The sequence below is a fragment of the Mustela lutreola genome, chromosome 4 (genome assembly GCF_030435805.1).
Source record: "Mustela lutreola isolate mMusLut2 chromosome 4, mMusLut2.pri, whole genome shotgun sequence".
Classification (NCBI taxonomy): domain Eukaryota; kingdom Metazoa; phylum Chordata; class Mammalia; order Carnivora; family Mustelidae; genus Mustela; species Mustela lutreola.
Window position 1 is genome coordinate 74,261,064 of NC_081293.1, and position 12,404 is coordinate 74,273,467.

At 37.4% G+C, this 12,404-nt stretch overlaps 1 protein-coding gene across 2 annotated transcripts in view; it reads left to right on the forward strand.

The window, feature by feature from the left end:
* The window catches only part of MINPP1 (multiple inositol-polyphosphate phosphatase 1), a 118,167-nt gene that overhangs the window by 35,274 nt on the left and 70,489 nt on the right, over window positions 1–12,404 (forward strand). The window contains exon 5 of one of the 2 annotated variants that reach the window (XM_059170263.1): window positions 8,438–9,834. The exons of the other annotated variant lie outside the window; for it this stretch is intronic. Coding sequence (XP_059026246.1) covers window positions 8,438–8,834 — 397 coding nt within the window. The 3' untranslated portion in view covers window positions 8,835–9,834. Of the gene's footprint in view, window positions 1–8,437; window positions 9,835–12,404 lie in introns of those variants that run through there. 2 annotated transcript variants of the gene reach the window in all.

Genomic DNA, 12,404 nt, shown 5'->3' on the forward strand with positions numbered 1-12,404 from the left:
TCAAACACTTTTTTTGAATCTATTGATAATGGGATTTTTCTTTTTTAGCCTGTTGATGTGATTGTTTACATTAATTGGCTTTTGATTGTTGAGCCAGCCTTGACACCTGATACAAATCCTACTTGGTTGTGGTGTATAATTCTTTTTATACATTGTTGGATTCAATTTGTTAACATTTTGTTTAGGATTGTTGTGCTCATCTATCTTAGTGTATATTGGTTGTGTATATATAGTTTTTAATTGACTGGCTTTGGTATTAGGGTCATACTGGTTAGGAGTATTCCCTTTGCTTCTGTTTTCTGCAAGAGTTTGGTAGAATTTCTTCCTTAAAGGTTTGGTAGAGTTCACTGGTGAATCCTTTGGGGGTCAGTGCTGTTTTGGAAGGTTTTTAATTACTGATTTAATTTCTTAATAGATACATGCTTATTTAGATTATTTTTTTCTTGTGTTAATTTTGGCAGATTGTGTCTTTCAAGAAATTGGTTCATTTCATCTTGGGTATCAAACTTGTGGCCATAGGGTTGTTTATAATATTCCTTTATTACACTTATAATGTTCATAGGATCTGTGGTGATCTTTTTTCTTTTCTGATTGGAGTAGTTTGTGCCTTCCCTCCTTTTTCTTAACCTGGCTAGAGACTTATTGATTTTATTGATCTTTTCAAAGAACTAGTTTTTAATATTATTGATTTTTCTCTGTTGCTGTTTTAAGTTTCATGGATTTCTGCTTTTATTTTTAATTTGATTTTCTTCTGCTTACTTTGGATTTGACTTGTTTTTTTCTTTCTATATTTCAAAAATGGAAGCTTAGATAGTTGATTTTAGGTCTTTCTTCTTTTCTAATGTATATATTCGAGACTATAAAATTCCCTATAAGCACTGATTTCACTGTATACCATAAATTTTGATGAGTTGTGTTTTCATTTTCATTTAGTTCAAAATGTTTTTAAATTTCTTTTGAGATTCTTTCTTTGACCTAATATGTTATTTAGAAGTGTGTTGTATAATCTCCAAGTATTTGAGGATTTTCTGATTATCTGTTAGTGATCTAGTTTCATCAACTGAGCAGATGTTGCATGATTGCCTTTCTTTTAAATCTTTCTTAAGATATAATTTATGTCACAGAATGTGGTCTCTTGGTAGATGTTCCATATGAGGTTGAGAAGAACGTGTAGTCTGCTATTGTTGGATGAAGTCATCTATAGATGTTGGTTGGATCCAGTTGATGGATGATCTTGTAGAGTTTACCTGATCCTTACCAATTTTTGGCCTGCTGGATATGACCAATTCTGAGGGAGAGTTATTAAAGTCTCCAGCTAACAATAGAGAGTTTATCTGTTTATTCTTGGACTTGTATCAGTTTGCCTCATGCATTTTGTGCTCTGTGAGGCATATATATACATACTAAGGAGTATTATTTATTCTTGGGGTATTGACCCCTTTGTCAATATGTAATACCCCTCTTCATCCTTAGTAACTTTTCTTGCTCTGTAGCCGGCTCTGTCTGAAATTTATTTAGTTATTCCTGCTTTCTTTTGATAAGTGTTAATTAGCATGTTCTTTCTCCATGACTTTACTTTTAATTGGTATGTGTCTTTACATTGAAAGTGGGTTTCTCATAGGCAGCATATAATTGGGGCCTTGTTTTTGATCCACTCTGACAATCTCTTTTTTAATTTTAGTATATTTTGTCTATTGATTTTGACATAGTTATTGATTATTGATATAGTTGAATTAATATCTACCATGTTTGGTACTATTACCTGTTTGTTGCCCTTGTTCTTGGTTCCTGGTTTTTTGTTGTTGTTGTTGTTGTTGTTTTGGTTTTTTTTTGTTTTTGTTTTGGTTTTTGTCTTTCACACTTGAAAAAGTGTTGCCTTTTGTGGTTTCAGTTGAACATTTTGTATCATTCAATTTCCTCTCATTCCTTAGCATATCAGCTGTCTGTCTGTCTGCCTTCCTTTCTTTCTTTTCTTTCTTTTTTTTTTTTTTTTATTGGTGGTTGCTCTATAGTTTGCAGTATGCCTTTACAACTAATCTAAGTCTGCTTTCAAATAACACTGTACCACTTCATGGTTAGTGCAAGTACCTTGTAATAACAAAATATTTCTAATTCTCCCTTCCTGTCTCTTGTGTCATTGCTGTCGTTCATTTTACTTACACATACACATACATAGTATATGTGTGCACAACACGTACATGCATACATAATCAAATGCATTTTTGGTATTATTATTTTGAACAAATTGTTATCTGTTAGGTCAGTTAAGATTGAAAAATGTAGGGCGCCTGGGTGGCTCAGTGGGTTAAGCCGCTGCCTTCGGCTCAGGTCATGATCTCAGGGTCCTGGGATCAAGTCCCGCATCGGGCTCTCTGCTCAGCAGTGAGCCTGCTTCCTCCTCTCTCTCTCTCTCTGCCTGCATCTCTGCCTACTTGTGATCTCTCTCTGTCAAATAAATAAATAAAATCTTTAAAAAGATTTATAAAAAAAAAAAATGTAAATAAAGGCTTTTGTTTTATCTTACTCCTCTCCAGTGTTCTTTCTTTCTTTCTTTTTCTTTTTTTAAGATTTTTATTTATTTATTTGACAGACAGAGATCACAAGTAGGCAGAGAGAGACAGGGGAAGCAGGCTCCCCGCCGAGCAGAGAGCCCAGTGCAGGGCTCGATTCCAGGACCCTGGGATCATGATCTGAGCCAAAGGCAGAGGCTTTAAACCCAGTGAGCCACCCAGGCATCCCTCCAGTGTTCTTTCTTTATGTAGCTCTGAGTTTCTGACCTATAACATTTTCCTTCTCTCTGAAAAACTTTTTTTTTTAACATTTCTTGTGAGGTATGTCCATTGGCAACAAATTTCCATAATTTCTGTTTGTCACTTCTGAAGGATAATTTTGCATGGCACAAAATTCTTGGTTGGTGGGCTTTTTCTCTCAACATATAACTATTTCACTTCACCACCTTGCTTGCATGCCTCCTTCAAGATTTTTTTCTTTGTTTTTGATTTTATGAAGTTTGAATATGGTATGAGCTTCCTGGATCTGTTTTAGGATCTAACATTAATTTGGTGACACTTCCCTGAGGCCACAGTGGGCAGCTTTTCTGCCGTAAGACTTCCTGGGAATGCATTTGTCACCCTGCTCAGACCCACCTCCTCGCAGAGTACAGCCAGCTCTTCCCGGGACAGGAGGGCATGCTCTCCTGCTCACCCACCCGGTTCCCCTACCCCTCACACAAATGCTGGTCTGTAAGAGCCAGGAATAGCTTTCCTTTGTTTTTGGTCTTTCACTCACCGTCCTTCTAGAAACAGAACAAAAATCAGCACGGTACCTGGCACTTGGCAGGGAATGATTCAACCTATGGCATCTAAATAAGAAAGCCAAATGGATTTTTACTCCTCTTTTGTTCTGTTTTGGAGAACTGGGTGCAGCTGTTATGTGCAAGGCCTTGTGGTGTGAACGCTGACAGCACCAGCCAGCTGCTTCCTCCAAAGTTGTAACAGCACCTGCTGGGTGTGCAAGGCACAGAGGGAAAAGTAGACAAATAGAAGTGATCACAGTGAAGCTGTGTATTTGATATTACCTCATAAACATAAAAATATTTTTATCTGATTCTTGTAGAAAATCCAACCTATATATAATTGTAAGTTTGTTATTTTCTACAGGCACTTTTGGATTTCTAAGCAAATTAGTGTTTTTAGTTTTTAAGACTGTTTTGGGAAAGGCTGCATCAGTTTTCACTCTATAATCTGTAGTTATCCCTGTCTTAAGTTATTATTATTGTATTGATGAATTTAACGAGAACTTTAAAAACAAAATTTTTTGTGTTGCCAGCTTCCGTAATAAAGATTGATCTGTATGGGAAGATAGTAGTCTTGGCATTTATTTAAAAATTAAACTTTTTCTTACTATTTGCCTAGAATTCTAAAATTAAAATTATTTATTGAAGTGTAATTAACATGCAATGTTATTAGTTTCAGGTGCGCAACATAATCCACAATATTATATGTTACTTAGTGCTCACCATGATAAGTGTAATCACCACCCGTCACTAAACAACATTATTACTGTCATACTGACTATGTTCCTAATAGTGTACTTTTTATCACCCCATGGCTTACTTATTTTGTAACTGGAAGTTTTTACCTCCTGATCCACTTTTATCTATCACATCTATAATCCCAGCCACCTCTCCTTTGGCAACTAACTACCAGTTTGTTTCCTGTATTCAGGAGTCTGTATTTTAATCTCTTTTTTTGTGTTTGTTTATTTTTTTCTTAAATTTCACCTATGAGTGAAATATAGTTCCTGTCTTTTTCTGTCTGATTTATTTTACTTAGCATAATAAACTCTGGGTCCATCCATATTGCCACAAATGGCCAGATCTCGTCCTTTTTTATGGTTGAATAATATTCCATTGTGTGTTTATATCACTTGTATATAACACATCTCTATCCATTCATCTGTCGATGGACACTTGGGCGGCTTCCGTATCTTGGCTATTGTAAATAATGCTGTGATAAACATGAAATAAAATTTTTAAAATTTAGATGTATCGAATGACAGAAGACAAATATTTTTGTTGACATAGCTGTCTATGAATTAATATATAAACTTATTTGATTTCCCATAAAACTCCTATTAAGCATTTTTAAAGCATAGTTTTGCTCAAGTTTCTTCTCAAAAGTAGCTGATTTTAACAATAAAGCAATTCAGAGGAGGAAATGTATTGCTTTTTGTATATAAACCTAAAGCTTCAGGTTTAAAACTTAAATTGGGAGGGGGGGGCACCTGGGTGGCTCAGTTGTTAAGCATCTGCCTTCGGTTCAGGTCCTGATCCGAGGGTCCCGGGATCAAGCCCCTCATCAGGCTCCCTGCTCAGCAGGAAGCCTGCTTCTCCCTCTCCTTCTACCCTCCCCCAGCTTGTGTTCCTTCTCTCGCTTTTTCTTTCTCTGTCAAATAAATAAATAAAATCTTTAATAAATAAATTAATTTTAAAAACTTAAATTTGGGTCACAACCCAATTTAATTTTCTTCTGTAGCTCGGATGTAATTACTAGAACTTCTCTCATGATTTGTACATAGCCTTATTGTTTTTTTCCCCTTCCCCAGTGCACACTTTTTGATGTGTGTTTGTTATTTGTCTTGTATCTTTTTTCTCTCTTTCTGTATTTGATTGAGTGCCGCCAAGTCTAAGAACGTGCGGCCGTGTACCCTATCCCGTACCAGCGATAGTACTACCAGCCCCGTGTGCATTATTCAGCACTTGGAAAGGGGGCTGGTCTGAATGGAGATGTGCTCTAAGTGTAAAGTATGCACTACATTTTGAAGACTTGACAGAAAAAAAGAATGTCAAGTAGTTCATTGATCATTTTGATGTAACTTGTTGAAACTAGACTATTTTACATTATATATGGTCTTTCATCCTGCTCCCAGTTTGTTGGAGTTCCTCTGTCAGTCAGGTCTTTCTGTGAGACCACAGAGGTGTTGCTGTGTCCTTCCTGACCTCTTGTCCATCCTGTTGGATCTCCTAGACCACAGTAGTGGGCATTAGGCCAAGGGTTGTGCTTCGCTTTGAGCTTGCTTCCTTCTGGTGGGAGGGCTTAAAATGTAAGCCAGAACAACACAAGTTTTAACTGTGGGTTCACATACATGTGCATTTTTTTTAAATAAATTCACAGTGCTGTGTATATATTTCCTCTTATGATTTTTTAAAATAACATTTTATTTTCTCTTTATTATAAGAATTCAGTATATAAAACTACAAACTATTTGTCAGTCAACTGTTTATGTTAATCAGTAAGGCTTCCGGTCAACAGCAGACTATCAATAGTTAGGTTTGTGGGGAGGCAGAATGTTATATATGGGGGTGCCTGGCTGGCCTAGTCCACCGACTGTGTGACTCTTGATCTCAGGGTTGTGAGTTCGAGCCCAGCTTTGGGCGTGGGGCCTACTTTTTATACACAGATTTTTGCCTGCTCAGAGGGTTGGCATCCCTAACCCCCACATTGTTCAAGGGTCAACTAACTGTATATTTACATTACTTACTTTCTTTAATTTGTATTACTATTAAATACCATTATATTTACACTGTGACAGTGCTGTCGTTAGCTTTGACTTGCGTATGCTCAAATACATAAAGGCAAGGCAAGTAACGAACCCATCCTTGGTTAGACAGTGTGCCGTATGTCCTCTTCTGGAGTAACCTGATTCCTTTTCAGCTGATTATTGCCTTATGGGAGTATATATTGTCAGATCTTTCAGGGTTTCAAGAGGAGTGAAATATTTGGATTGTGAAGAATCTGAAATCACCCTATCTTTATATACTGACAAATAATGCAAAATTTAAAAATAGTTATGCAGGTCAAAGCAAATAAAATTGTGTTCTGAATGATACTGCTTTGTAACTTTGGGCCTAAAGAGATGCTTCTTGAAAATAAATACAGGTTTTAGATATTTTAAATGACCTAATTAGGAGATACCAGTTAAGAAAAGGGGCTTACAGTCACCTGTTGATGAATGGCTTTAAAATTTCCCTTTTAGAATATTTTAGATATTAATATTAATAGTTAATATTTAGAATATTTTAGAATATTAATCTCAGACTAGTGGATGATTTTGTAATAGTATGTTACAGCTTCTATGTATTTTTTGAGTATATATTTCTAGTACTCTATATTTTTATTTTTATTTTTTTTAAAGATTTCATTTATTTATTTGTCAGAGAGAGAGGGAGAGACAGCGAGCGAGCACAGGCAGGCAGAGTGGCAGGCAGAGGCAGAGAGAGAAGCAGGCTCCCTGCCGAGCAAGGAGCCCGATGTGGGACTCCATCCCAGGACACTGGGATCATGACCTGAGCCGAAGGCAGAGGCTTTAACCCACTGAGCCACCCAGGCGTCCCTATTTTTATTTTTTATAGGGTTTTTTTCTGCTCCCTATTCTTCTGTTTACTTTCCTCTTGCTCATTTTAATGTGAACTTGGTTTCCCTGAACAATTAGAAAAGACCTCATGTCAGGTTGCTTTCCTAACCTCATGGAGCTCCCTTTCCGGTATTGTGTGTGTGTGCTGTTCAGAAGTCTGCTGAGTGCCTTTCTGAGATTTTCTGGCTCTGGTCCCCTCCCCTGACTTGTATCCCAACCTGCTTTTCCCTTGGTCTTTGCTGTCCCTATCTGGCTCAGTGTAGAGCCCGCTCCCAGGAGTTTCTCGTGTCTGTGGCCTCAGTCTTGGAATGGGGCCTTGGAGTGGCTGTTGCGGGAGCTCACAGGGACTAGATTTCCACAGTCCCAGGAGAGGCCTGTGCTAGTCCTCTCTTGTACTCACCAGATAAATACTAGATCTGTCCGCATGCTGTGTGGCTTCCCGCTGCACTCTTCCTCACAGACACCGATAATAATATTCAGGTCTTCAGACTGTTTGTGATTCACTGAGAAAACTTTTCCCTATGGTTATTTGTAAATGTTTCTGTGGGTTTTGGACCTACTCTCTAATTCCATCTGTATTTTGTGGGGATTCTGATGCAGATTCTGCTGGCCTCCCAGAAAACCCAGCGCTAAGTTTGTAGTCTCATGTGTGGGGTGGCAGCAAGAAGTCAGATGGTTACTTGTATTTGAATAGATTTACAAATTATGTTCAAGAAAAAAGTCATATTCTTCCTATTAAAGAATAGGGGAAAGACTAAGCAGTCATTTGCTGCTGCTTAGTTTTAAAAAGGCTTTACCCAACAACAACAGCGAAAAACAAACAAACAAACAAAAAAACAACCAGAAAACTTGGATTAAATGTGACTTAGCTTGCAGTGTTGAAAAAGCTGTTGTACTCCTCACATTGCATAAACTCTGCTCCCAGCCACAGACCCAGTCAACCAGTGAGAATAGGTTGCATCTCTACCCTTTCATGGCTGTCTTACAAATTCAGTGCCCAAGTCAGGTCTCGTAAAACATTGAAGGATTACATGAGTTACCATTCACTGTTCAGACTTGGTTCCAACCAGGAAATTTATTGAATATTGTTTGTCTTTATTTCCTAGAGGCAAATAAAATAGCATTTGAAGTTCATTCAGAAGACCTCCCTGGAATAATTTATATCGACTAAGGACCAGTTTGCTCAGTTTCATTCATGGAAAAGCAATACAATTTTGAAATACATATCTGCTTCAGGTTCCTTAATCTCCTAATTAAAAACTTTCTTCTGTCTGTGAACTTAGAGAATAGCGAGTGTGCAGTGTTTTAGATGGATTTGCAGTACCACAGGGATCCTGAATTCGGAACTGAACTGAGTATAAACAGTTTAGTTCATGGCCACACAGAATTTTAACCATATTGTTGACTTGTATATATAAAAATTAGAAAAACAAGGACATTGTACACTGCTTCTCATTACTGTAGATGCTATCTTCCATGACATGAGTCTATATATATACTTTCTCTCCATTTGTTTTTTAAGGTCTCAGCCAATTTCCTCTCCAGTCATCCTTCAGTTTGGTCATGCAGAGACCCTTCTGCCACTGCTCTCTCTGATGGGCTACTTCAAAGACAAGGAGCCCCTAACAGCTTACAATTACAAGGAACAGTTGCATCGTAAATTCCGGAGTGGCCATATTGTGCCCTACGCCTCGAACCTAATATTCGTGCTTTACCACTGTAAAAATGCTAAGACTCCTAAGGAGGAATTCCGAGTGCAGATGCTGTTGAATGAGAAGGTATTACCGTTGGCTTACTCACAGGAAACTGCCTCCTTGTACGAGGATCTGAAGGACCACTACAAGGACATCCTTCAGAGCTGCCATGCCAGTGAAGAGTGTGAATTACCAAAGGTGAACAACACATCTGACGAGCTATGAGTACCTGGAGAACAGTTCTCATTCATCGGGGACTGATCCAGAGGGAGTGATTACATGCTTGGAATAGGTGGGCAACCCACGGTTACAGAAAGCTTTCACAGTACTTCAGTATTTCTGTCTTTTCACAGAAAAATGTTGAGTTTTTGACTCTGGAACATGGATGTGTAAGAAACTATTCTTCACTGGAGCAGCTCTCTTAGGAGAAAAAAATTGATTCAAAGAACTAGCTGGCCCTGCAAACATTTATAGAAATTAGATCCTTCCTGTTTATATGAGAAATCTCACACTGAGATGGAGTATGATTTCAAAGTGATACTTGAAAGTGCTGGACTCACAACGTATGTCATTTGGATGATCTCTTACTTGACCGAGTGCAGGAACTTTCCAGTTGTGATGCCTTCTCTGTCTCTCCCTCAGGTAGCTCAGCTTTGGCATCGTTGGTCTTCAGCAGACGTAGTGTGGTGCTGGGACTGTCGCTTTGGAAGAAAGCTGACACCTCTCTAGTTAAGATTTGAAACCATATTAAGAAACAGGGTGTGATTTTCAAAGGACAGCTTCACTTGAAGACAAAAAGCATAATAAAATAGATATTTTTGATAATAGTATTTATAAAGTATTTGAATGCCTTTTCAATAATTCCTTTTAACCTCGTAGTAAGTCTTGCAAGGCCTTTCTTTAGTATCTTAGCTGTTTTACATTTATAACAATGGAGGACAAAGAGGACCATTAGCAACAAGGAAGACGGATAGAATCAGAGTTTCTTAAATCCATTGCTTTACAGTTTTTTTCATTCTGTCACTTTGCTTCTATTTTTATATTTTGCTATTATGTGAAGTGTATCTTGCTTATCACTTTTCCATTATTTTTTCCCCCCTAAATAAAGACTTTATCCTGGCTGGATTAGTTTCACAGATCTGAATGCATTTCAACGAGATACTGAGTTTTGTCAAATGCCGTGAAGGTGTTTGCTATAAAAATAAACAGAATTCTTGTGACTTTACTTTCAGGTCTTTTTGCTGTGTCAATATGCAATCAGTAATTGATGGTAAAAGGTTGGAACTTCAAGCAGCTTTGACAAAATCAGGCAATATAAGGCAATTTTCTTCTATTAAAAATTTCCTCAAGTAAATTGCCACTTCTTTTTTGGAAATATATTTTATTAAAAACTAAATAAGAAATATCACAACTACATATTGAAAATTATAAAAGATGCATGGATCATCTGTTGATCATTGATCTTCAGATGAATTACATCCATAAAATAGGTCATTAGCTGATGCACCGGTACACTGCTGATTGTTCCCGCAAGGGGCTGCTGCTGTCTAATTTTTTTCTTTTTAATTTTTAAATGGGTGGATAAGAAGAGAATAATCTAGCAAGCATTCCTGTGCACCATCCTATTCCATCAGAATAACATTGTAACGTATGACTTAGGTCCAAGTAAGAACAACTGAGGTCTTTTTTGTGTTCTGAGCCTCGAGGTAACCACCAGCATAAAATTCAGTACTCACCATTCCATTGCATGCTTGACTCTGGAAACTTACAGTATTGTGGGGATTTTAAAATTTTCTAGAAAACAACCATTCTTGAATATCATGTTAGTCTTGAATGGGTGATTTATTTTAACTGCTGTGTTTTCTTTTCAGGACTTTCTTTATCCAGATTATTTATCACAAATTGTCACAAATTAATATTGTCAGCTTGTCAATACTTGCTCAGTACTTTTTGTGAACAAACACTAGACTCAGGCTATAGGTGTATAAAATTGAATGAACCTAGTTCTTTCAAGGGGGTTATCTCAAAAGACCTTAAAACAAATTTACTTGGTGTCTGACATATTGACTAGATAATTTTTTTTTTTAAGATTTTTATTTATTCATTTGACAGACAGAGATCACAAGTAGGCAGAGAAGCAGGCAGAGAAAGAGGGGGAAGCAGGCTCCCCGCCGAGCAGAGAGCCCAGCGCGGGATTCCAAAACCCTGGGATCACAATCTGAGCCGGAGGCAGAGGCTTTAACCCACTAAGCCACCCAGGTGCCCCAACTAGATAATTTGATTCACAAACTTCTCCTAGGCTATGAAAGTTTTATAGGAGGTATTTAATTTTGTTATTAAAACAGGACCATATAAATCAGCTTGATAGTATTTTAGGGCAAATGGGGTCCATTTTTGCTTAATACTACAGAGATTGTGTTATTGTTTCTGGTGCTATTATTCCCATTTAGGATATGCCTGAAACTGAAGAATTTCATCATGAAAACTGAAAGCTCTTTAGGATAGGCTATATAGAAAGTTGAACATTGAAAAGTCATCTTTGGCTAACATAGCGCTCATTCGGAATAGGTGACCAAATCACTCAGTTAAGCCACATTTAAATGACTATTGGTTCTGACATTTTCATCAATTAATAAACAGCTATTGACATTAGCCATTTTCCTGTCTAATCTACAATTTGGTGTGCACAGTGCATTTTACTCCCTTTTCTGTAGTCATGTTTTGTTTTAAAGCTTCTGCTCTCCAATACATAATCATTCACTTGATACTAATTGGGTATATAGTTTTGATTGTAACTTTAACACTGAAAGCAAAACTCCACTTGAAAAAAGAGCTGTTTTTTTTCCCCCCAGGCCTAATAACTTTTATATGTTCATTAGATTCCTTTTGTAAACCACAGAACTGGTGCATGCCCTTAAATACTTGGGAGTCACGTACAACCAAACCAGAACACATTTCCTCTAAGATGGATATTTCATGTGGTGTTCATTAATGATCCTTGCAATTTGGCCTGTCTTCTGCCAAATGGAAGCTGAAAATAAATATTTGCATTACCATATCATGTGCCTCTATCTAGCCATCATAAACTTACTTCTCAGATCATCGTGTTCTCCCCAGGCCATTCTTTGTCTCTTGCTCCCTTAGCATTTCCTTCCACTCACCTCATAGCCCAGTCCACTCTTAAGCACCTTCACATCCATCTGTTAAGCTGCTTTTATTGTGTGTAAGTGGTATTTTTGAGAAAATTCCACAGCACTCCCTCCCCCCCCGCCACACCCCAGCCCCAAAAGATGTCATGTTCTTCCAGTTAAAAGACTTATAGTTTGAACTGCCTATCTGGAACTTGGCAGGAGGTTAACCTTTAGAGCTTTAGCAGTGGGAGGTGCCTGGCTGGCTCAGCCCATCTTGAATGTGTGGCTTCTGGTCTCGGGATCGTGAGTTTTAGTCCCATATTGGGCATAGAGTTTAGCTAAAAAACAAACAAACAAACAAAACCATCATTACTGAAATAATACATCTTAGGGTAGAAGGATTCTTCATTGTCTTCTACAACTAGTCTCAATTCAGCATCTTCCATGTACTGTTCCCAGATTTTAAACCATTGTTTACACCTAAGCCATTCGTATACACACTCTTGTTTGATGAACTGGGAGAAGAAATATTTGTTCATTAAAATGATGGCCTTCTAAAATAATACTCCTAGTATAAAGAGAAAATGCCATTAGAATATTGCACATGATTTCTGAAATAGCTAATATGGAAAATTATGGTGGGATGAAAATCTATAGATTATCT